Below are 26639 nucleotides of genomic sequence, written 5' to 3'. Positions count from 1 at the left end.
GTTTTCTATGAAAGTAATGATGTTTACTTTATAGCTAATCATGGGAACTGAACGATGGGGTCATTTGTATAGCTGAATATCACCTGTATTTTGGGAGTTGCTGGATGTAATCGACAATAAATTACCGCGCATTAAAGATAATATATCGCCGTTGAAATCGTCAATGCAAGTAAATCGCTATTAAGAAGTCATCATTTGCCGTTCACGAATAGGTCACACCAGGTAAACTCATGGGTACATTTCATGTCATCGTAACAGGAATATTCCTTCGTATAAAAAGGACGTCCTCTACACATGTATCGCGTATCAGTTAGTCACATTCTTCTTGATTATGTACGTTTTAAGGAAATACAGAGTAAAAATTACAATATCAGCCAAATTATTAGTATTATAGATGATTAAGTGGGCGAAGTAATTTGTCTACCTCAAAATTTAAGTAAATTTTATTTTAAAAAATCTACAAGTATTTACAGCCTCCAAAAAATTATTTAAATTCTTTTTTCATTGAGTTTTCTTTAGATTTTCTTCTAGAGCATTTTCAGATTTTGTGTATTTATGTTTTTATTTATTTGTTTTAATTATAAATCTTCTTTAATTTAATTTTTGTTGTATTTCTATTTTTTAAGGAAATTTTGAAGCGAAGGATTTTTTGCAAACATTTTGTTTTGTTTTTAAGTTTCCGAGGAGTTTTCTTTTTATAACTCAATTTATGTATTCTCTGATATTTACGACAGTTTTTAATATACTTACTGCTATTTTTACTTTCCAGTCTAGAGAGCGCTATAATAGAGCTATAACTCTACAAGGGAATGTATTGTAATCGGTCTAATTTGGGCATATGTGGTTTTCACCGGATCTTGACGTATTGACACCTAAGGAACCAAAAACACCGGATAGAAACATTCCAGCTGTAAATGTTCGTATATACATGTGTGTGTTCGGTGTTGGTCTCTAAATCATCTTATATCTCCAGAACTACTGAACCAATTTTGACCAAACTTATTCAGATTACTTTATATACTGAGGATTGATGCCATTAAATTTTCAACTTAAAAGGTCAATGGGGTGAGGCTATAGAGCAAGGTTACCCTCAGTATCTTGAGATTTCGCCTAATTAAGGTCACTGTTTTGTTAGGTGCATTTATTAACAATTAAAAAATAACGATATTTGAAAAAAACTTTTTTCCAAAATTGCACCCCCACCACAAAAAATGCTCTAAATTACTGCTATATTCTGCAGAATGTAACGGATAAAGTTTAATTTTAAAATAACCGAGTTGTTATACAGAGTTTTCCAGTAGGTTTTTACCAAATTTAAGGGAATGATTTAGGACATCAAAATAAACAAAAAATTCCATTTGGACAAATGCCACCTATCACACGCTTCATTTTCCCTTTGTCCGAAATTTTGATTTTTTCAATAAAAATTTGAATCTTAAAATCTGATTGAGACATTTTAATGAAATTTAGTGTTCGTATATCCAACACCTACAAAATATAAATTCGAAAATATTACTTTCAAAATTTAAAACTTACGTCCATTTAAATTTTTTAATCATTAGTAGCACCGTAAATATTAATTTTAAGAAATTAAGTTTTATTAGACAAAATGTTAAACCTTTTATTGTGAATAAAATGTCATCTAATTTATTCAGATAGGTTAATAAACACTTGAGATATGGCTGAAGTTTTAAAATGAATCTCAAAAATTAGGCAGTCTGAGAATTTTGTGCTTGTTTTCATGCATAATTTATTTTTAAACACCTCCCAGGAAACCCTATTGAATGATATGTAGTTCTATAAACATTAATTAATTATTAAAAATAAGAATTAAGATAATTCTTAAATAGTAAGAATTATCAAATTAAAAATATTATTTTAGTTTATTTATTTCACTTAGTTACGTCCTTTCGAAATAGGTTAACAGATTACAAAGAAGATGGTAGTTCGTTTAGTCTAATTTAGGCCGGTCGTTGTAATATTTTCGCTTACATTTAATCCTGGGTCCTTGTTAAATTTACATAACAGCTGATAATTATTTATTGTTAAGCGCCTCTCTTGTTATTGATAAGCCTCTACTGTAAGTAACTGTTATTAATCATACAAAACGAATGTAGTATTTAATTGATTTTATTCACACAATATAACAATTAACTTTAATTTTATTTTTTCATTACTTCTATGGTAACTGGTTTTAATTACCTGAAATAAACGCTATTAATTGTTAATTAATTCGGGATCAACGAACTTAAAATAACGTAGTCGAAGTTACAAGTGTTGTACTGTAAATGAGCAAAGTGGATAAGAAGTAGTGGAGTATTGTCCGCCGTTTTAGGTGTTATTTTTCAATAAAAAAGGCTATCTTAATAACGGATTAAGATATTTTAATAAAATTTGGTGTATATTAAGATTATTAAACGACAAAAGATATTCTAAGAAAATAAATTTGAAAAGTTGTAGCTTTGCAAATTCCAAAATGAACCATTAAATATTTTTAATCATTAACATCGTAAAAATTGGTTTTATCGAATTGTGTTTTATTAGATAAACTCCCACAAAGACATTGTGGGATTATGAACAAAATTTTTTAATGTTGGGGATTTTCTGCCTATTTCATCAAAATAGGCAGAAAATTGTCCCCAACATTAAAAAATTAATATTAAAACATTTTAGTTCATGCCATCAAGGAAGCCAAATTCAAGTTTTGGTAAGACTCCATGCGCGAGTTGCAGCGCAACCCCTGACAGCTCGCAAAGTCATGTTACCGCCCAAAGCCATTGCACGTGCTGTCCAGTTTTCAGTGCGGGTTTGCTGGTCGGGACCACACGCTAAGATCTGTGGTGGTGACATACCAGGCATTCCTGGATACTCTGTTTCCAGATGATCCTGAGGGTGAAGCAGAAGTCGGCGTCAGGCCGGGTGGGACACCATGCCTTGGCGTGCGGGCTGTGGATCCCCCAGATATAGACCTAGTGGTTTCTCGAATGGCACTGAGAAAGGCAGTTTCCGACTTGTTGGAAGTGGCTTTGGTGAGGGTGCTTTTAAAAACAGTTTAACAGCACCCATTTTCCTGCTTCAGTTTCCTGTTTTTAAAATAGGAAAGGATCTGAGTGAGGTCGGCAGTTATCGATCCATCAACCTGTTGCCGGTTATAGGCAGTTGCTTGAAAGCCGGTTGTGGAAAGGCTCTGAGAATACATCAATATGAACTGTTTTCTAAATCGAGTCCAATATGGCTTCATGAAAAGCGTTACCACCGAGGATTGCATCTTAAATGCTCTTGCCGAGATAGAAAGTGCCGACTGTAAATATGTTTTGGAAATTTTTATAGACATAGAGGCAGGATTTCCTTCCTTGTGTTGGAGTTCTGTTCTCTATAAGCTGAAACGCCGCAATGTTACCATAGCCCTGCAGGCCGAAATGCCTGACTATTTGTCTAATGGTACGGCTCTGATTAGATATGCGCACGTAGCTGTGAAAAAGTCTGTACCAGGGGAAGCCCGCAGGGTTCCGTTCTCGGCCCCCTGCTGTGGAACCTGGCATTTGACGGATTTCTGGGATTGACATTCCCAGAAGGGGTCACGGCCCAGGCTTTCGCTGATGACTGTCTCCTGTTAGTTCGTAGTAATTCACAACCACAACTAGAAGACCGGGCGCAGGCGGCTTTGTCAACCGCGGAGTGGTGGATGGACATGCAAAATTTAAAGGTTTCTGTGCCCAAGAAGAAGTATATATTTCTCAAGGGTGCAGACAAATTATCGTACAGTTGTAACCTTCACATTAAGTATAAAGACCGTGTAATCAGCCGAGTTACAGTTCTTAAGTACCTAGGTGTTTTGCTTGAAGAGAAATTGCTGTTTAGCAACCATATTAGGCAAGTAGCGGCGGACACCGTCTCTGTGATCCACAAACTTAGGAAGATTGCTCGAAAGGATTACGGGCTGTCGGGCCGTCATTTGTACATAGTGTACCGAGTTGTCTTCGAAAGTATGGCCTCTTTCGCTGCGTCCGTTTGGCCGCATAGGTTGGGCAGAAATCGAGCACTTACTTAAAATTTTAGGAGTGCCTAGCGCAGAACCTTAATTGTATGCACTGGTGTTTTTAAAACAACCTCCTACGAGACTACCACCGTTCTAGGAAAGGCTCTCCCAATCGATTTAGGGGTGAAAGTTCGGACAGCCATATGGAAATTGCAGAGGCAGGGAGGCCAAGATATTCATATTCAAGCCGAGTCTGTACCGGGACGGTACGGTGATCGCAATGCACCGGTACTAAATTTCGAACAGTTTTCCATCTCTCGCCTGCGGAGGAGGCTTTACAGCCTTGCGATGGAAGCATGGCAGCAAGAATGGTACGCCATAACTAAGGGTAGGTGCTTGTATAAATTTATACAGGACTTGCGGATGGTATGTCTCTAGTTCGTTTTTAAGGGCAACGGGTGCCTAGGTGAGCACCTAGGCACCTCGATTGGGATTCGCGTGGTTGGAGAGCTCCAACCACGCGAATTTGAACCAATATTTCTTTCGGTTCCGCCTGGCGGCTGATGATCTGTGCGTTTGCGGGGAGGTCCAGTCGAACGAATACACGATGTTCGACTGCTCAACTCTTGAGGGGAGCAGAACTCAGGCCACTCTGAAACTTAGAGGTCATGGGGAAAATTGGCCACTTATAAGCGGCGAGTCGATGTGGCGAGAGTCGCGTTGTGGGTGTTTCTTGATGCCGTTGCTTTGTTCAATCGGCCATTGCTTTGTTCATAGTTATTTAAGGGTAAAGACTTCTGGTGCGCTGCTGTAGGAAGCTACTCGAGAGTTATGGCTGACCACCAGCCAATTAAGGCTCCAAGCGCTTTAATATTGGTGGACAGGTACTTGCTGGGATTCAGCGACCTAGGCGTAGCACCGAATTTCTGTCTTGACGATGTAAATTTAATATTGATTGAGTGTCATTTATGTTTTAGTAGTTGACGGGGTGCGCCTACCCATTTTAGCAATATATGACAAGTGAGCGGTAGGATACGAAGCAAGTAGTGTATGGCACCATGCTTAGTCCACTAACGCAAGTAGGGTAGCTCTAGGATACTGGTTGCTAAACTGTTCCGACCACAGACATTCCGTCTTATGCTTTAGGGCGACCAAATGGTATGGTGGCTGGATAAATACCAAGCAAACCAATTATACAGAAAACTTATTGAACAGATATTGCAAATATATTGTATATATTCCTACGGTGTGGGACTTTTGGGACACTTTGTGCAGAAGTCATTATAACTACTTAAACGTATATTACGAAATAACAAACTCACTGCAGCACTATAAAATTTAAAATGAATTATTATCAAAAATGTTAATAATAAAGTACATGTTTTTATAATAAAGTACTGGTCGGTCAGGGCGCGAAGCCTCTTCGACTCCCGCTGTGTTCGTTATCCTCATGGTTGTGACAATAATACTGATACATAATAATCAAGGCCTGTAAAGCTCTTTTTTCTCCAACGTTTCCCTCATTCCTGATATACAAGCTGTAATACCACATAAGGAGGGCTAGGCTCCCGATCTATGACTTAAAACTTTCCCTGGGATAACACCAATATATCCTAAAATTTAAAAGCAATTGATCGGTTAGTTCTCGCATAATGTTCTAATACCTTTCTCACATCCCCCAAAAATTTAGAAAACTATAAAGTTTTGTTCAGTGGCAATTGATGTCATCAGCTTATTTGTAGTCCTCTTAAAAAATAAAATTTGTTTTGCTCTATTTCATATTAACGTTACGCACACGCGCGCAATCATACACACACATTTTTAAAGGAGAATGTAAGGAAGAAACATTATTTTAACTGTGAGGAAAAACTATAATCAAATTTACTGTTTGATGAATTATAAGTATGTGCTTCAATGAAATCATTTTAAAAACATTGATTTTAAAAGATGCTTCTCAACATGACATGGCATGTTTGGCGGTAACTTTAGTTTCAATTAAAACGATTTTTTTTTATATTTAATTTAAAACAAAATATTTGAAAAGCAATATAGAATTTCCCATGAACAAAATGGACAGAATTTAAGAATATTTTACAAGGGAAAATAAAGAAAAAATTCATATTAACATGGGTCCAGAAATATTCCGTCTTCGAACTATAGCATGCGAAACATTTTGCCACGATTACTACTCCAACGGTAAAATGAAGCTGTACTGACATTCTTAAACCTAAATTAAGGGGTAAAATTTGATAGTTTTACATAGCTTTTGACCTGAAAATTGAATAAAACAGGAAAACTGGTGATATTGGCTGATATCGCTGATATTTTTAAGAAAATGAATGTGAAATAAAAAAAAATTGTTTCTCAAAAAAAACAAATTATTTAGGTTTAAAGTACAATAACGTTGTTAATTGCTAAGAGACAAAACTTGTAGCGAATTTAATTTTTAGAAAATCTACGAGAGTAACGTCGACTGAATATGAATAAAATTTTAAAAGATTTGATTTTCGTTAAAAACAAAATAGACCAAAATTACGCAGGAAAATATTGTAAATTTAATCAAAAACAAGCATCATTTCAATCTTACGAAATATACAGAAACAAAATCAGTTATATAAAAGAGAATGTCCTGACTGATTCACCGACTCATAATCAACGTACAACCAAAACTATTATAGGTAGAGACTTGAAATTTTCAGGGTACCTTCGTATCTTTAATTAGGCGTGCACTAAGAAAGGATTTTGTGAAATTTTAATTTTAAAGGGTTCAAATCGATAAAAAACTAAATTTCGTGTTAACAACTCTATCTGTTGGACGTTAAAGCAACATACGCTATACTAAATATTTTACGATTCCATTGCAATGTTTTTGATATGTGTGTCCGCTATAGACTAAAAGAACTACTGGACCGATTTACGCGCGGGGAAGAAGGGAGAAAGGGAAAAATCGAAAAAGGTAAAAGGGAAGAAAGGGAAAATGGAAAAAAGGCGAAAACGGAGAAAAGGAAAAACGGGAAATGAAAATGGAAAAAAGATAAAAGAAAACAGGAAGGGAGAAAGGGAATGGGGAAGAGAAAGGGGAAAGGGAAGTAAGGGAAAGGGAAACGGGAGAAAACTAGAAGGGAGAGCGAAGCGAGCCATGACCCTCTGATCGTGACGGGAAGCGCAAGTAACCATAGAGCACGGGCGAAGCAGTGATGGGGATGCTAGATTTGGGATTGTAATACATTTTTTGTTTATCTTTATTGGACTTTTATATTGAACTATTTTAATTCATTCATAAAATGGATTAGTCTAATAAAGATTATTCAATTTTCTTATCTTCCTTTTTTTATTTTCCTTTATTTAAGTTTTGGGCAACAATTCACTGTTTATAGTATATTCCTTTAGTATTTTTCATAAAAATTTTTATTTACCGTTTTATAAGGATTTAATTAAAATCGAAATATAATATTGTTGATTAAATATTTTTTATTTATAAAAAAATAAGTTTGCTATTAAAAAAGCATTGCAAGTGAAGCTACATCTATATTGGGGGCGAAGTCGCGACGGGATACGTTAGTTAAAAATAAATATATAAAAACTTACTATTACAATAATTGTTCAAAATGTTCACTGTTTACACAATATGCCGCTCGATTTAAAGACTCCTGGGATGCTCTGATTAATGTACCAGAATTGTTTTGTATAATTGTAACTGCGCTTGAAAATTCTTGTCACTATTCTTCATTATTAATTATTACTTGTTCTTATACTAGCGATTTCATATGACCCTACAGGTAGTAGTCCATTTGTATTAGGTCAATTGATCTGGAGCCTCTTTGTCCTAAAATCTTTTCATTTCTTCGTGAGACACTCTATATATAATACTTACAATTTTTTTTTAATCAGAAGTTGAACTTTTAATTGTGAACAGTTATAAAAAAGAACTACGCTAAGTCTAAAAAAAAAATCGCGATAGTTGAGAATTTTTGGGTGACGCCTTTTGTTTATTTCACAATAATTTTCTCATAAGCATCAACGATGCAGATTTGGGATCGGCTTTATTCAATTTTCACGTCAAAAGCTATATAAAACCATCAAATTTTTCCCCTTAATTTAGGTTTAAGAATTTCAGTACCGCTTCATTTTACCGTTGGATAGTAATCGTGGCAAAATGTTTCCCATGGTGTAATTCGAAGAGGGAATATTTCTGGACCAGTGTGACCTGTTTTTTCGATTGTTTAAAGTTATTGCCAATTCTTCAATTAGGTCTCGAGTTAATGCAATTTTCATGTTTTCAGCATTTTTCTTAACATTTTACAATAGAGGGAGTAAAAATATTTCATCATTCGTTATCATTATGATAAATTTGTAATAATTATAATCAGTTGTTTGGAAATCGCGATAAGGAAGAATTCAGAACAAAAATTATTACAACTCGGACCATCTATGCTAATATTAGTGAATATGCAATCTTAAAAGAAGTTATAAAGAAGTCGCTTATTCTTAATATAATATTCACCCCCTCTAAATCAGTTCAAGAAATGTTAAGGCTTATTTAGAAAGGACATTTTTGATGCTTCCATTGTCATTTTTAATAAATTAATCAACATTCATTAAAAGATCTTCTCATCAGTTTATTTAAAATACAATTAAAAATCTCCTTTAACAGAAACAATGTTACTTTTTCGATGAATATTTAAGTACTTCAAATCAGATACATAAAAACCCCTCATTTTTCTGCACCCGTTCAACATATGCATAAATATACAACGTATGCACGTAATTTCTATAACCTTTTTAAAACTTTATTTTAAAATAATAAAATTTAATTAAATTAAACAAAAAGTAGTAACATAATAAAACTTTAACACTTAAAAATTAAAAAAATAATAATAAACAGTTACCCACTAATAATCGGAGAAACTTTCCGGACATGTACTACTGGTGAAAATAATGAAAAAGGTTCATACAAACATAGGTCTGGAAACGCTTTGTTTTCAACCTACGGCTAGCGAAAAATTTCGTCCAGATTTCAGCTTTTCTAATAAAAAGAAGACCTACACTATTTTTTATGACCAAAATTAACGAAAAAAGTTGGGGGTTTCTTATGTAATTTAGGCTGGAAAATAAAATAAAGCAGGTCCTAGAACTGTAACTCCAGTAGTTTTTAATATATCCAACGTAAAACACAAAATTCGGTTTCGAAACCAGGTTTTTTTTAGGGTTTCTTTTTATTACAAGAATTGAAATCCGGACGAAATCTTTCGCTAACGGTAACTCGAAAACAAAGCGTTTCCAGACCTATATTTGTATGAACCTTTTTCTTTATTTTCACCAGTAGTACATGTCCTGAAAGACTATCCGTTTCTTCGAGGGATATTCTGTATATTGAATCTTTTCAATGAAATTTCAGCTTTTAGAAGTCACCAGACTTCGAGTAAATGACTTCAATTTCGCACCTGCTTCAAAAAGTTATATTTCTAGTAACGATATATATTTTAATATTTATAAAAATAAAAACTTTAAAATATGTTTTTGATCATAGTAGAAGAAAATATATTAATCTAGTTAAAAGTATATTTATGTTCCGTTATATTTTAATTGTTATGGAAAGAAAACATTTTTCCTTTTCTTTATTTACAATATATATATATATATATATATATATATATATATATATATATATATATACGTATGATCTACAACCTTATTTTTATGTAAATATCATAATTAAAACCAATGGAAAATAGTTTTTCATGGGGTATTTGAATTAAAATGTAAATAAAACAACTCTTTATTCGTCCTTGTTATTCCAATCATGTAAACGATATGTACTTGAAGGAAAATACTGCCTTGACTTTTACTATTATTATTAGTATATGACAACGTAAACCATTATATGAATTATAATTCCCTTCTTCTTTTTTTAAAATTGATATTAGAAAATAATTCTACTAAGTTTTAATATACGAATAACAGTTAAATCGATAAGAAGTGTTATTGAAGGAGAACTAAGTGAGTATTTGTTTAGTATGTAATGTGTTTTCCAAGCTACCACAAAGCGCATGCGCTAAAAGATATACTATTAGAAGCGGTAGTAACAACTTAGCTGTTGAACCGTCAACACACCCATGGAGAAATGGTTAAATGAGAGACGCCTTTGGCTGTTCGGGAATAATTTACCCTTATTGCCAAGGAGGTAAGTATATTATTTTTTATTGTTTTTACTCTATTCATTTAAACTGTTTTTTCAGGAATATTTTTGAAAAATATACGAATATTTTGTATCAGAATTTAATATAAAGACGATTATTAATAATTAATTTTAAATACTTACATAACGGTTTTGTAGTTACATTTTTCTGAAAGGTAAACATATATTTTATGTTTAAAAATTGTTTACTAATAAAATTAACTTTTTTTTCATCCGGTCAATTCAGAATTATAACAACGTGTAAACAATATACTAAAACTAACAAACTAAACAATAAACTAAATTAATACAATATACTAATTCAATGAAAATTATTCGGTGCGTTTTTTTTTTTTGGTTCAGTAATGGACAAAAACAATATAAATAAAGTTTTCGGTTTATTTTATAAATATTTCGCTATCCCAATTGGATATACTGCGACTTTCTCAGTACTTGTTTATAATATAACTACAGAAATTCATCTAAATTTAAAAAAACCAGAAGATGGGTTACACTTGTCTACACGTATATAAATCAAAGATAAACAAATCTTATTATTTATTTCTTAAAATGATTTCAATTTTTATAAATGTTGTTATAGAAATAATACAATCCATTTTTAAATTAAAAAATTTTTTTTCGGTATTAAAATATTTTTTATTATAGGATATAAGTAGATTTTTAAAAAACTGTAGTAAGGGCATTTAAATTCACTTAAAACTCAAAGGTGAGTCCTCAGCAACATAGAACAGTTGTATAATAGTTAATCGACAACAATTCTGATAACCCAACTGGAATTTCTTTATGCGTGTTACAGAAAAAAGAATATCCTATCTTCAATAAATAAACTTTAGGTTAATAAATAAACTTTAGGTTACCAGTTAAACAACGAAATTTATTAATAATAAAAAAAGTTTTTTTTCTTTGTACGTTTGTAATACATACATATATTATAAAGAAACAAGGACGTAATATCAAAAGTTGTTTCATTTATTCTTTAATCGAATCCCGCATGCAAAACTATTTTACCGTTGGTTTTAATTAAGGTATTTACATAAAAATAAGAAGCAGAAATCATGCAAACCTGAAGAATAGAGAGGGAGTTAATTAGAGAATGTAAAAATCCGTTTAAAAAATAAATAAATTGAAATTATATTTAATCAAATGAATTTAAAAAAATTATTTGTTACTGTATTTTTACAAAACTTAATAGATTATATTATTTAACAGTTTAAAATAGAATCGGAACTTTGTATTAGCAGCTAAAATAAAATAATATATAGCATAAAAACAATAATATTAAATATTTTAATGGTTAATTGTATTACGAATAGAAAGTAGGCTAAATGCTTTGTATCTGTCTGCTGGTGTATCTGTCATCAAACAAAAGTTAATACGATGAAAAATATTTTAAAGAAAGAAAAGGTGAAAATCTGATGAAGCGATATGAAGTAGATGACAAATAAGGTAATAATAATGAAATAAAAACCTTCGTTTTCAAAGGCTGCAGCACTTGTCATTTAGGGCATAATAGAAATTGTGGGTTTAATGTAAAACAATCCTTCTTACCTTTATTAAAAAAGATAATAAAAACAACATCTATTAAACAGTCTTTCACAAAAAAAATTATTTTGTCTTCTTTTTCTTATGATGAATTTTCATCAAATACGGCTTCATTCATCTAGTTATATTAATATTTACTATTTTATAGTTCTAAACATAATATTTTAGTCATCATTTATTTTAATCTAGTTTCAAGGTTCTTTTTATTTTTTATTTTTTGAGTTGTTTCATTTATATATATATATTCACACACACACAAGTTTAGTTATATTTATATTCATGAATATTGCGGTTTAACAAGTTTAATCGCGCCGGATTAATAAATTACGTATATATTCGTTGATAAACATCAAGTAAAATAGATTATGACGGTTGTGAGGTTTAAGTAATATCTTTCGATATAATCGATCTGTACATGAAACCACCATTGATATAACAGAACATGTAACCGAAACTTTAATAAAAACAAATAGTCCACCTAGTCTAGGTCTAGTGATAAAACTCGTTGTCGCAAATCACTTGTTTAACAGATGATTTTTGAAATCGAAGATTCTCAGGTAAAAATCCTAGTAAAAATGGTTGTTTTTATACGGATTTGAAACTAGACAGTGATATCGGTGTAAGTTGATGGTTGGGGTTCAATTAAACACACATCTCAGTAATGGTCGGATTGAGTCTGTACACGACTACACTTTACTTAAATATCATAAATATAATTATCATCTCACTAGGCCGGGAGGAGAGTAGCTTATTTTTCACCTGGAACACATTATGAAAATAAAAAAAGATCAATAACAAAACTTAACGTATAACAATAAATGTTATTATTAGTCAGACGGCCTAAGTATTAGCCGACAATCCATCTCTTATATTCTGGTTGTAACGACTTCGAAAAACTATCTTAATGCATAACGAAGAAACACAAACCAGGTATAATATAGGCAAATTATTAAATATTAAAAAATTCATTTGAAAATGGTGAGGTGTTTTTTTCCATAAGAATTTTCGGATCTAATTAACGTCACCATCATTAATAGTGGAGTTAATGGGGCTCATCTAAAAAAGATTAGAAAATTTCTTAAAATAATATATTCAATTTACGTGATATTTCTTAGTTTAATATTTTATTTTTATCAAGCTTGATTCTTTGAAAATTTAGTATTATTTAAATGTTTTGCGGTCTTTTTAATTGAATTATTTACACCTAATAATTTTTAATTAACATCGCGTTTCGTCATACTGTTCAACGATAATTGTACTATAATATATATATATATATATATATACTAAAATCTTTATGCATTTTGTAATAATCTACAACTTATTTTCTCTGCAGAACACCAAAAATCATTTAAAATTTCTTGAATTTATCACATCCAAAAATAGATAAGCACATTTTTTAAATTATAAAAACCTTCTCAATTGACGCACTCATCCAAAATACAACATGCAGTTTTCTTACAACTGTTACTGTTAAAAGAATTTGTATCGCATTCAAAATTAAAAGTAATGTACAAAAGGACATAGAACAGATTTAAAAAATATGTACTGATTAACAGAAGACCCAAAAGTACACAAATTACACTTCAGTAATTGCTCTAAATACTACATCGAACAACCGGAATGGACAGTCGCTTAGAGATACAAGGAATACAAATCCTAATCACCTCATATAGAAAGGAGACACATGTAAAGATATTAACCAAAATTTGCACTTAGCAGATTTGAAACAGATTATGGCAATACGAAATTTACTAACAAAATTTGACAAAATATTAAACAAACGCATACAATATAGATAAAATATATTTCAGTTGTATATTACAACACAATTCGCGGGTGAAGCCGCGATTGTAGTAGATTGAGGAATTATAATACATTTTTTTTTTTTATTAGGCTTTTGCTTATGTTTATATTGAATTATTTAATACATTAATAAAATGGACCGGTCTGACAAAGATTGTTCAATTTTCTTATCTTCCTTTTTTACTTCCTTATACAAAGTAAAGGAAGTATTGTGATCGCGAAAAATTCCGGTTTCATATTTCAACGGAAACATCCATTTTGACTTCCCCTAAATCCACTTGACTAGTTTCGGCGTGACGTCTGTATGTACGCATCTCGCATAATTAAAAAAAATTAGCCATGGGATGTTCAAATTTTGGATTTAGAACGGCTGTAACATCTATCTAGTTGTGCACCATTTCTTTTGATTGCAATCGACTGAGCCAAAAATCACCAAATAAGCAGAAAATCCAAAAAGAATTGGATTTTGGACTTTTTCTTAACTGCAGTAATAAACCCTCATTGAGAGCTTTTCAACGATATATCATAAATGGTACTTATTTTAATTGGTTCCAGAGTTAAAGAGCCAAATAAAATTTTAATTAATGAAATATTTGGATCTTACAAGGGAAAATCCCATCGATTCTAATCAGACTTAATCTCCTTTTTTTTAACTTTTTTTTAATTTAAATACACTGTACTTTGATTAATAATTATTAACCTCTGATTGTAAAAAAAAATTTTATGATAAATAATAATAAATCAATTACGAGAAAATATCATAAGTTATTAATGAAATAAAATTTTATGTACTTCTTCACTTTAAAAAAATGTGTGTATATAATTTAATAGGCGTACAAGGAAGTCATGAGGTATCCATATCAATTTTTTTGTTTTTATTTATTTAAGCGTTGAGCAACAATTCGTTGTTTATGGTATCTTCCTCATAATCAACGCCCAGTCAAAACTATTGAATATAAATTGATGAAAATTTGTGTGCACGCTCTTCTTACGATGTAGGTGCACTTTAATGAAAGGATTTCCTGAAATTCCAGTTTTAAAGAGTTAAAATGTGGTAACATTAAATTTTACTATTTTTGTTTAATTTCTTGGTAACGAATTAAGACATCAGCATGATTTTTGGTGTGCGTAATTTTCATGTAAATATCTAAAAACCAATTTGATTTTTTACGTGGTTCGACGCGACTGGCTGCACTTACCTTCAGTTACTTGACTGAAAAAATGAAATAAAAGTAATTAAAAATTTAAAAAAAAGCAATGAAAATGAAGTGCAGTCACCTCCTAATAGTGTTTGTAGGATAATCCTAAAAATCTGACAAGACACATTTTTACCGGTACGAAGGACGGGTAACCAATTATAATAGTTTTAAAATCGAGGACGACTATTTTGAAACCTACATTTACTCAAAGTTTCCGTTCCTGTACTGACCAAATTGTTGCACTGAATAAATTACAATATAAGGATAGTCTTGATAAATTGCTGAGGCTTTAATTTTTGTTTATCATTATTATTCTCGTAAGCATGAGTTTAATAAACACAGCGGGATCCACAGGGCAGAACCCTATGGCTAGACGGGAAGCGTCCCATGACCGGCTAAATATCCCCTGACCGCGACGGAAAACGCAAGTAACCATATTGCGACGGTGATGCTAGATTGGGGATTGTAATACATTTTTTCTTCATCATTATTGGGGATTTGCTTATCAGTTTATAATGGATTATTTCAATTCATTAATAAGATGTTTTGATCTAACAAAGATTGTGTAATTTTCTTATTTTCCTTTTTTTGTTTTTCTTTATTTAAGCGTTTATTTAAGCACAATTCGTCGTTTATCGTACATTCTTTTTATATTTTGAATTAAAATTTTTATTTACCGTTATATAAGGATTTAACGAAAATCGAAAAACAATATTTTTAATTAAATAATTTTTATTTATAAATAAATAAATTTGCTATTAAAATATACTGTGGGTGAAGCCGCATTGATATTACGGGCGAAACCGTCAGCCGTGATGGGGAAACGCTAGTACGTATATATATAACGGTGTTTTGAATTAGTGTTTAATTGATTACCCGTAGAGGATAGGTCTACGTATTTATGTTTTGTACTTTTATGTAAAATACCTATGGTTTGGTTTACAATTTCATTTTTTGTCATGGTTGGGTTTGTGTGTTTTTTTTTAAGAAAATAAATTTTTAAATTTTTATTAGCTTCTATGATTTTACTTTTACAAACTTTCTTGAATTTAATTCTCTACAAAATGTTAATTTTATATCTGTTAATTTATAATTTAATAATGAAAATAACATCAAACCTAAAAATTGCGTGTTTTGACCCCAATTTTTTGGGTTTAACAAAAGTTTTATCGAAATCCGTTAGAAATACAGTTCTAGGATCAATATTATTTTGGATCATAAACCATATGAAAACTACAATTAATGTTTAGAGAATAGCAGTAAAGTTCAGTGTACCTTTATTTTATTGTTGGAACAGAAATTAAAGTAAATTTTTGGTAGTCTTAATTCGAAAACGAAGTGTTTTTCCGGACTACATTGATAAAAATATTTTTTATTCCCACTCAGTACATAACATCCTAAAATTGCTGTGTTTGTTTATGAGAAACCATATGTATTATTATCGCCTCGTGTTTGCAAACAAGAATATAATATTTGTGTGTTTATATATACACACATACACAAATATTGTATTAAAATCTACTGATTTTTAAATACTTCTTAGCGATACGCGTTTAAGATACCAGCTGTGTTGGAACAATTAATTGGTCGGAGAATTTTCAGATTCATTCAAATATAATTTCTGAAGTTTATTATAAAATTAAGGGATACTACCCGCGGTAAAGGCCCATAAGAGCAGGAAAAAGTGACTGTAGACTCATCCCGTAAGGCACCAAGTAAACCTATCGATATAGTAGTTACCTTTTCCTTCTCAAAAACCCCCCCTGGTTGTAAGATTTTATACCAATCGCCCGACTTTCATATCATAGCTGCTAAAATTATTCAGATTAAACCTATTATCCAAATAATGTGTTTGTACTTGTCGCTCAGTTTAATCAAATAATATTTTTAGCCTTTCTATTCGACAATAAATTAAGTGGAATTTAAAAAAAGATTAAATTTACTTCCTAGATATTAAGTATAAGAAGACATAAAACAACATATAGTTAGAAAAAACATTTGTAACAATTTATCGGAAAAACTCAAAAATTAATCAATTATATTACAGGTAAGTGATTGGAAGTAATTTACAAAATAAAGGTTGTCACTCTTTAAAAGCATTTTATCATATATTTTTATATCGCAAATTGTATAAAATTACTACTGACTGAATGAAAAACTACATTGTGAAATAGTACAATATTTCGTTTATGTTTCTGTATTTTTTTTTCATTCTACCACGAAAATTACGAAAGAACAACAACACTAATAGTCTATTATTCTGAACATAATTCTTTTTGTATAGTTCCCTTATAAGCTAATAAAATTTAAACTTTGATTTCAGAAATATCTTGTATTCTCTGTAATATTATATTTTATTTTATTGTTTGTTTATAAAAAAAGAAAAAAAATATACAATTTATTCTAAACTTTATTCACACTGAATTAAAAATTTTAAACACATACGCACATACACACACAGAAAAAATTTGATGTGGATATCACCTAACTTTCTTGTACGCCTAGAATACATATGCCCTTTTTAAAATGAAAAGTACATAAAATTTTATTTCATCAATAACTTCTGATATTTATTCATATTTTTTTCTTTTTATTGTTGTTATTTATTATTATTTATATTATTTTTTTTTTTACAATCAGAGGTTAATAATTATTAATAAATCAATATATTTAAATTTTAAAAAAGAAGGAGATGAAGTTTGATTCGAAGCAATGTGCCTTCCCCTTGTAAGATCCAAATACTTGATTAATTAAAATTTTATTTGGCTATAACACTGGAACCAATGAAAATAAGTACTACTTATGATATATCGTTGAAAAGTTCTCAATGACGGCTTATTACTGCAGTTAAGAATCAAAAAAGTCAAAAATCCATCCAATTTTTTTTGGATTTTGTGCTTTTTTGGAGACTTTTGGTTCAGTCGATGAGTAGTGGAGGTGCACAAATAGATGTTACAGCAGTACTAAATCCAAAATTACAACATTCTATGGCTAATCGTTTTTTAATTATGCGAGCTACATTTGCGCATACGTACATACAGATGTCACGCCGAAATTAGTCAAAATGGATATTTCCGCTGAAATCTGACATTTTTCGCGATCAAAATACTTTCTTTACTTCGTTCAAGGAAGTAAAAGAGACAAATTTTACCCCAATAATAATGTCACATCTCAGTAGCACATCTAGTGGTAGTTTGTAAAAACTTAAAAGGCGACCTCTGCATTTAGAAAAGTATCGCTTTTATTTTCTGTCAACAAAAAGCTTTGTCAAACAGTAAAATTATTGACTATTTTATTTAAATACTGTTGACGTGAAAATAGTATGGGTACTATAATTTCAACATCCTACGTCTAATCGTTTTTGAGTTATGCGAGATACATACATACGTACGTACAGAAATTACGCCGAAACTAGTAAAAATGGATTCAGGGATGGTCAAAATGGATATTTCCGTTAAAATCTGAAAACCGAAAGTTTTCGTGATCATAATATTTCCTTTACTTCATGTGCTGTCCGCATCAGATTTTTTTTAATTGTAGAAAAATTAAATAAATAACTTTTGAGTTATATTGGAACATATTTTGAGTAAGACCAAAATTTATTTTCTTGGTTGGATAAGAGATTCTAAGAAACTTCTCTAAAAATATTTATGTACTATTTCCTAAAGTTAAAGGTATTTTAAATTAAAATGAATGTAGATACAAAGCATTTTGACCGAGCAGGTAGCGTCTCGGCATTTCGTGCAGAGATCACGGGTTGGTATCCCAGTCAGGTTTGGCGTCTTTTCATACATTACCAATTCCACCGGGCTAATGACAATAGCTGTTGATGTCTATTCTTTTATAATAAAAAAGAACAATTTTGAGAACTGAATGGATTGAATTTAAGAATGATTATGCAAAAGTTGTGAAAACGAATTTTTACCTTTTAAACAAGTGCTTACTCGTTTTTTTTTTTTACAGTAAATAGTTTAGTTAAAATATTGTTTTTAACAACTTTTAAAAAGTATTTTTTTTAAATGAAAAAAATAAAAACTTCTACACCAAAGTTAAATTACTCAAAACAATGATTAATTAATTAATATTTAAAATGTTTAATTAATACACATTGAAAACAATTAATAATTTATAATTAAATAATAGCAAATTTACTCGTATAAAGATTTTTATTTTTTTTAAATTTGTGTAAATAACAAAAAAGTTAACTGATATTATAAATATTTATTTAGGTAAATAATAAAAAAATAAACGTAGGCGGACTAGATTATTCTTTAGTTGAAAGATTGTATGACTCGGTTTTTATTATTTAAAAAAACTTAAATTATTATTTGCTTAAATTCCTTTTAATCATTACTTTTACGGAATTCTTTTAAATAATTTATTCACGTGACGTCAATTCAGTAATAGATTCAATGGTTTTTTTGTTTTGCTTTTTTTCTTATTTTGGCTTATATAAAATTTTATTATACATTGTAGATATATGTGATAAAGGAATATAAATAACCCGTTGCATGATATTATTTAAATAACTGTAAGATGGATTATTACATTAATTTTTTTAAATATAATTCTAGAATAATTCCTATTGTTTCTATAACAATATCCATATTTCTATCAAATAACGATTTCCTAGCATTTATAATATAGAAATATTAAAAGTTTTATATATAAATACAACAAACCTCAATCCAAACTGCTATGAACTTTGTTATTCATATCATTATTAGAAAGTCGCGAAATTAAAAGGAGGGACGTTACTTTCACAGTCATCTAATACAGTTTTGTTTTAATCCGACAGAAACTTTCGTACGGTATTTTGTATTTTTGCAAAAATTAAGAGAGACCGGGCTTTAACCGATTAGTAACTAACTTTTTTAACCTTATTTTGCTGTCACCGGACAGAATAAGTACCCGGACAGTCCTTACATACAATCTAAATTATATCTTGTACCAACGCCATACATTCTCACCCTTGATATGGACTTAGCAGGAGGCTTAATCTAACTCCTCAGAATTTTGTACCTTAATGGTCTATTATTATAATGTTCTTAAAGTATAATCCTAAGAATCTTTGTCAACCAATAGGTAATTATGAGAACAAAGTAACAAACATAATCAAAATTATTTCAGCTACTCTAAATGACACAACTTTTACCCTCAACTTTATGCGAATTATATTTTTAAAAAAAGCATAAAAGAAAACTGGATGTAAAAATGTACAAACGAGAACGTGTGTTAGCGGTTCTAAATTAATTTACAATTCGCTGGACGAATCTGGATAATTTAATTGATTTTTGTGCAGTAGAAATAAACTTATAATTCTACAACTTAGTAATATTTTTACTCAATTAATTAAATTTAGCTCCATTAATTTAGCTAAAATTACTTCCTTGTAACCTTATTACATCCCTTATAACGTTAGGTTATCCCTTGCAATATTATCCCTTATAACTTTTATTTATCAAAAGTTCTGTAAACAGCAAATCTTACTGATTTTGTAGGACATTTAACAAACTGAGCTGCACATAAAACTAAAGGGATTAGGTGAAAATTAGGACAAAATATAAACTAAAACTGTACATTTTAATTTACTAGCTGTTGTCCACGACTTTGCTCTCGAGGATTTGGAATTGTACGTAGAAAAGGGTTATAAAAAATTATTAATTTTTTTTTAAATTCTTAGTGAATGTATTGGAAAATTAGTCTTTTTAGGATTAAACTGGTCTCTAAATCTTAGTTTATCAACAAAATAACAATATTTCCTATGGAATTTGAATGATAAAACGATAGAGAAAGTAAACCGGAGTCGTCTCTTAGAATAAAATCATTATTCATTACGTATTGATGAGATTTAGAATTTCAAATAAAACTTTTGTCAGCCCCCTTGCTCCCTTACATTGAATTTTTGAAAAATGGTGAAATATGTGCCTTTTGTTTCCAAAAAAAAGTCTAAATATCAATTTTCACGGCTGTAACATCTTCGGCTTCTTAAAGTTTCACGAAAACGTTTGTGCCCTTTTGCCATCCCAAACTGAATTTTTGATAAACTTTAAAAAACATGTTAAATTGTTTTTAAATACTGATTTTTACGATTGTAATACCGTCGGTTCCTGAGATATAAAATTTTCATAAAATAATGGTTCCCTTTTCACTCCTTTATAGACGTTGTTTTCCAAAATGCTTTCTTATTGGGCCCCTAAGTTATAAAAATAATGTACTTTCCAAAATTCACTTATCTATAGTGTATTTAGTTAACTTTGACGTTAGACAGTAAGGAATAATATTATTCCTTACTCTCGCATATCTGCGCGCAATGTTACCCGTCAGGTGACAATATTTTCAAGTCCCCCCGGGACGCCGTTCGGAAATTGTGATGGGGATGCCACGGGATGCCACAGTAATATCTCGGCAACCGCTCGTCCGATTTTCACGATTCAAACTGTTCTAACGAGTTCTAACTGTTTAACACATCACTTACACTCTTGATCGACCGGATCTTGGTTATCCGGAAATTAAATCGTTTAGCCCTATGTTTTGACTGCACTCACGATAAAACGTACCGATCCGATCTTTCGCTAAATACGATCAAACCTGTGCGCTAGAGTAGTTCTAAAGTATAAACTTATGAAGACTAAAAAGTAGAAAATAAAAAATACACAAAAAAAACTTTTTAAATATCACTTTTATAATAAATTCACTAAAATGTAGAAAATAAAAAATATTTAAAAAATTGTTAAAACACCACTCTTAAATTAAACGCACTAAAAAGTAAAAAGTAATTTTAGGACGTTAACTCAGAATGGATTTGACAAGCTTTGGTGGCGATGTGTAAGAATATGTGAAAGTCATAGCTTCAAATTAAAAATTTGATGTTTTTGACAATTTTTTCATGTACGTGATGAATGGCCTAAAGAGTGGGGTGCAAACATAAGCACTCCATTCCTTTGCAAGAGAAATGAATTTTTTACGAAGCTATTTCATCAGTAATTCGTTAAACTGTTCTTTTTGAGACTCCTGTGTCAGACGCAACACGTTCTACAACTTTTTTGGGGTCACTAACAAACATTCGAACTGCAGCTTCTCTTGCCATGTAATTAAAAACGTTGTGTATAATTTCTTTCCCTTGGCGGTGAATGCCGTTTCTACGTAAATTAAACATAACATGCAAAATAATAAAATCACTACCATAAGAATAGAGCCGACAAAAATTTAGTAATTTAACGCGAATAAATTACTTTTAAAATTTCACTTCAGACTTCAACTACCTTCAAGAATTGAAACGCAAAGAACGCTATAATCGGACGATAACCTTATACTCTTTGGATACATACAATTAACTGGACATGTTTTAACTAAAAACAGAGTATAAATTAGAACGGAATCATTTTTCAAAAACAAGTTAATTTCTGAATGAATCAGGAACGGTTTGTATAAATAGAGATTTAATGTTTCGTTTGAATGTTTAGAATGACACATCCTACGGTTATTATTTACACAAACCTGAATAAAGACAGTTTTCTTACGTATGACTCATAGCCTAGGCTAGCGCACGCTTGTTCGCCACCCCCAGAACAAAGGGCGAAGAGCGTAGCATAAACAGTAGACATCAATCTTTTGCGTGTTTGGCTTAGATATTTTATACAATTATAAAACTATAAATAAATACATTTAGGCCTAAACACTAACAGCCGATTAATCTGCATAATATTGCATAATATATCTATTTCACTATCTAATAAAGAAATAAATGGTTAATTTAATAATATATAAACTCAGGATTAAATAAGTAACAAAAACTAATAAATACAAGACGTGAATTTGTTCATTGATTGAAAATAGATAATAGTCCTACTGTATACATACTGTCTTTAATCGAGTATATAATAAACCCGTGCTCGTTAGGCAGCAAGATATACAGTTAGCTGTTCATCAGATCTGTGCCAATTCAGCTTTGACAACCTACACCACATTATTTTGACATCATGTTTGATACCGAATCATAATAGTGCACGATTATTGATATGACCGCGGAAAAACACATCATTCTAAATGCGTAAAAAACCGAATTGCAGAGTAATCCAACGGCACTGATTTCGATGTCTTTAATAAAACTGCCAACTTAAGTGGAAATTGTGTTGCTTCAGTGTACCATGTGATCCGGGAACATAAGTCTGCTAATGAATCATAGTCTCCTAAGAAAACAAAACCCCGCAGGTTGACTGAAGAAAAAGTTGACGATTTCGATAAAAACGCGATTTGTAAGATGTATACGAATTTTATTTTCGAAACGAACTGCTTACAATACACAAAGTGTTTCGAATCGTAAATGGCTATAACGATCTACCAAATTTCCGAAGAGCAACTTTTTACAAATTGTTAAATAGTATGAATTTTAAATACGAAAAACGGGGCCGGGAAATTGCTTTAATTGTCAGGGATGATATCATTATATAGCGAAGACATTAACTCACTGAAATAAACAAAATGAAGTAAAAAGGCTGTAGAATATACTATATTATATGGATGAAGCATGGATCAACAAAGGCCACACGAAAAATTTCGTTTGGAAATATAAAACTGAATTCTTCAAAAGAAGCCTTTCTGTGTTGCTTATCAACCGGTGATAAGGCTTCATCGGGTAAGGGTAGGCGTTTCATAATTACGCACTTTGCAGTGATAACCGGATTGGTCAATGGCGGTCTCTGGATTTTTTAATCTAAATCTACAGCAAACTATCATGATTTAGCGATTGTTGCCTCTTCAGGAACACAGTTCGTTTATTGTGTTAGACGACGCCCTTTGAAAATCGTGAAAAAGGAAAAAAATTTCAGCCGTCTTGGAAAAATAATGATATCAAAATGTGGCTTAGTTCAAAAGAAGTAAGTTTGAAGAGGATGAACTTAAGGTCCAATTATTGCAAAGGGTTTCACGTATTAAAAGTAATTGTAATGTTTATAAAATTGATAAGTTAGCAAGATCCACTGGTAAAACCGTACTTCGATTACCTCCCTATCATTGCGAATTCAACCGAATTGGGTTAATTTGGGGACAAATCAAAAGTTACGTAGCATTAGAAAATACTACTTTAAAAATATCTGATGTTTATGCTTAAAAACTATCGATAAAACGGGCCAACAGGAATGGAAAATCATAATAAAACATATAACTAATACTGTTGAACCATATTATTTGTCATTGAATAATTATCAATTAAGCCTCATTGAAACAAAATTGAACCTCTCATTGTATCTCTTAATACTGACATAAGAATTCTCGCAATCAGATGACGAAAACTGAATTGAATCTATTATTTGTTTATCACAGAAATTTAATCTAAAATATTAGTGAACTTTTACTATTAGTAGACAATTAACAATTTCTTAACTCTTCAAAAAAATCGAGGAAACTACATAAAAATAAACAATTTTTATTGAATAAAATACTCACGGGTTATCAGATGTGCCGAGCAAGGTAAGAAATATTTATTGATCATTTAACATGTGTTAATTTATTTAAATTTAAAAAATATATAATACTTTAAAATATAATACCGCTACTTAATGTTAACGTCACGTAGATTTTTTTATATGCATCAAGATTTACAGGAGATGCTTGCGAATCGGCCGCCTGAACACTTGCAATCCGTTTACACGAACTCTATAAGCTAACTGAATTAGGTACAGGTTAAGCGGTTTGAGCTGTGCATTGATGAGTCGGTCAATCAGAACACTATGTTTTACTTATTCTCGTATAGATTTTGAACAGTTCAGCCAATCCCTGAAATAACGCATTAGTAACATCGTAAACACTGTTTTTAAGTATACCGGATTATCACTGACCGATTACTGTCAAGGAGGTACTTTTATATATATCTTTCTAATTTTTTTCATTTTTTTTAAAACGATCGAAGAGGAAAAAGATAAAAAATAAGTTTATTGAAAATCAAGGTAAGGATGTATAGTTATATAATAAAATCGAATCCCCTATAAATTTCGCTGATATAAAAAAGGAGAAAGGCAGAAATTCTAATTATTAAAACTTAGTGAAAAAGCAATAGGTATAGTACATACATCAGCTAGTAGCCTACATCAGCCTATAGTATCTTACATCAGCTGGTAAACATAGCCTGCATTTATTCATTTTAAAAACGTACTTTATAACAAAACCAGCTGATGTGAGCAGATGTAAAATGTTAAGTGACCTTTCTTTATTAATCTTCGGATTCGCGCAGAGTCCACATTATCTGTACATAACAAAATACGAATATGAAATTATATATTTTTCTCCTAATACAAGCGAACGCAAAGACTAAAGGTGTTTGGAAACACAGTTTATTTTAGTTGTGCCCAGACCTTTTTTACTACATTGTTCCTACAGAAAAATCTTACTGAAACACACGTTACTCCAAATTAAATTTTATGTTAACACCGATTTTCCGTTGTTGAAATAAAAAGAGCAAGTACGGAAGAAGTATTTCTCAAACAAATACTAGGAGAACCTCCAAAATTGAAAACAAAATATTTACAAGAAAAAATGCTCGGAGATTATATTTGTCGAATAATCACTGACCAAATATTTTTTTATTACAAATGTTATCGTGAATATGAACTTTTTTCTTTAAGTCTTTAAGAGAAAATATATATTATCTAGAGTCTTTAAAGACAATATATGTTAGATAGAATTAAGGTATTTAATGCACGGTCTATCTAGGCTCCGGGGAATAAAATTTTCGACCAATAGATTGTTAACTATGAAGAGATATGAAGATAAAAAATAAAACACTATATCCGTTCAAAGAATTAGTTACGAACGAGATATCACTATGTATTGCAATTAATAAGCTATTTTATGAAGTAAAAATTTAAACTAACTAATAAATAATAGAAGACTGATTTGTCACATTATAATTATTTAAATAACAACTTAAAATAATTAATTTTTTTGTTATTTGATCGTTACACCTATAACTAACACATCTTTACACCTAAAATTATTACACCATTTTTTTCATAAGCTAGAAATTTTGCAATTTTCATTGAACGACTACTTTAATTGCAACTTTATTCCATCTTATAAAAGAAAGTTTTTTTAGTAAAACAATTACTAGACAATATTTTTTTATTTCGTTGAGACAGGGATCTACTAAATTAAAAAAAGACCAAGTTTTCGTTATTTTATTTTGTTTCCTTTTGAAAAAGTATCAACACATTCTAATCTATAATTTCACAAAAAAAAACTTTGATTCATAAAATTTTATACATAAAAAACGCATAATAATAAAATATTGAAACAAATAAAAATAATAATATTGCTAACAATAGATACCGCAGATAAAGAAAGAAATGTCAATTTTCCAACTTTCAGCATCATAACGAAAAACAATTCTAACTTGCCCCGCTCAAATGTTTTCGAACTTAAATTGAGCGTAACTCAAGAACGACTCAACCAATCTTCATCAAATTTTCACATGCAAAACTTCAGATACACTACTATAGCAAATCTAGATTTCAATGAAATTGATTTAGTACTCTTGGAAATTTTCTAGCCACAGAATTTTATACATAGTTCTATATATATATATATATATATATATATATATATATATATAAGGAAACCACAATTTAACTGAATGGTATTTTCGTACTCCACAAACCACAAAACGTAAAGAAAATTAATTTTCACTTCTCGCTTTCACCATGCGACTCCGAAAGTAATACTGTACTTTCTTCAAAAAGTCGCTAAAAAACATAAATATCTCTAGAGGAGATTTAATCTGTCCCTCTTTATCCCGATTTTGAAGAGGATGTTTGTACTATTCAATCGTTCAAAATAGTACCTCTTTACAAATCTCTCTGTGCGGTAACTAATAGTTTTCAAAACAATTGAAAACTTATGTAAGATTATATATGTTTAA

General features: G+C 30.5%; 2 protein-coding genes across 2 annotated transcripts in view; one reads left to right on the top strand and one right to left on the bottom strand.

The window, feature by feature from the left end:
* The window catches only part of LOC142324884 (molecular chaperone MKKS-like), a 268322-nt gene that overhangs the window by 131822 nt on the left and 109861 nt on the right, over positions 1 to 26639 (bottom strand). The gene's annotated exons all lie outside the window — the stretch shown is intronic.
* Positions 10035 to 26639, top strand: part of LOC142324885 (cyclin-dependent kinase-like 4) — an 87504-nt gene continuing 70899 nt past the window's right edge. The window contains exon 1 of the mRNA XM_075365968.1: positions 10035 to 10163. Within this exon, the coding sequence (XP_075222083.1) occupies positions 10096 to 10163 (68 nt within the window). The 5' untranslated portion in view covers positions 10035 to 10095. The remainder of the gene's footprint in view (positions 10164 to 26639) is intronic.

The sequence above is a fragment of the Lycorma delicatula genome, chromosome 5 (assembly GCF_047948215.1).
Source record: "Lycorma delicatula isolate Av1 chromosome 5, ASM4794821v1, whole genome shotgun sequence".
In the NCBI taxonomy this organism is placed as follows: domain Eukaryota; kingdom Metazoa; phylum Arthropoda; class Insecta; order Hemiptera; family Fulgoridae; genus Lycorma; species Lycorma delicatula.
Note: the sequence above shows the minus strand (reverse complement) of the source record. Positions and strands in the feature narration are given on the sequence as shown.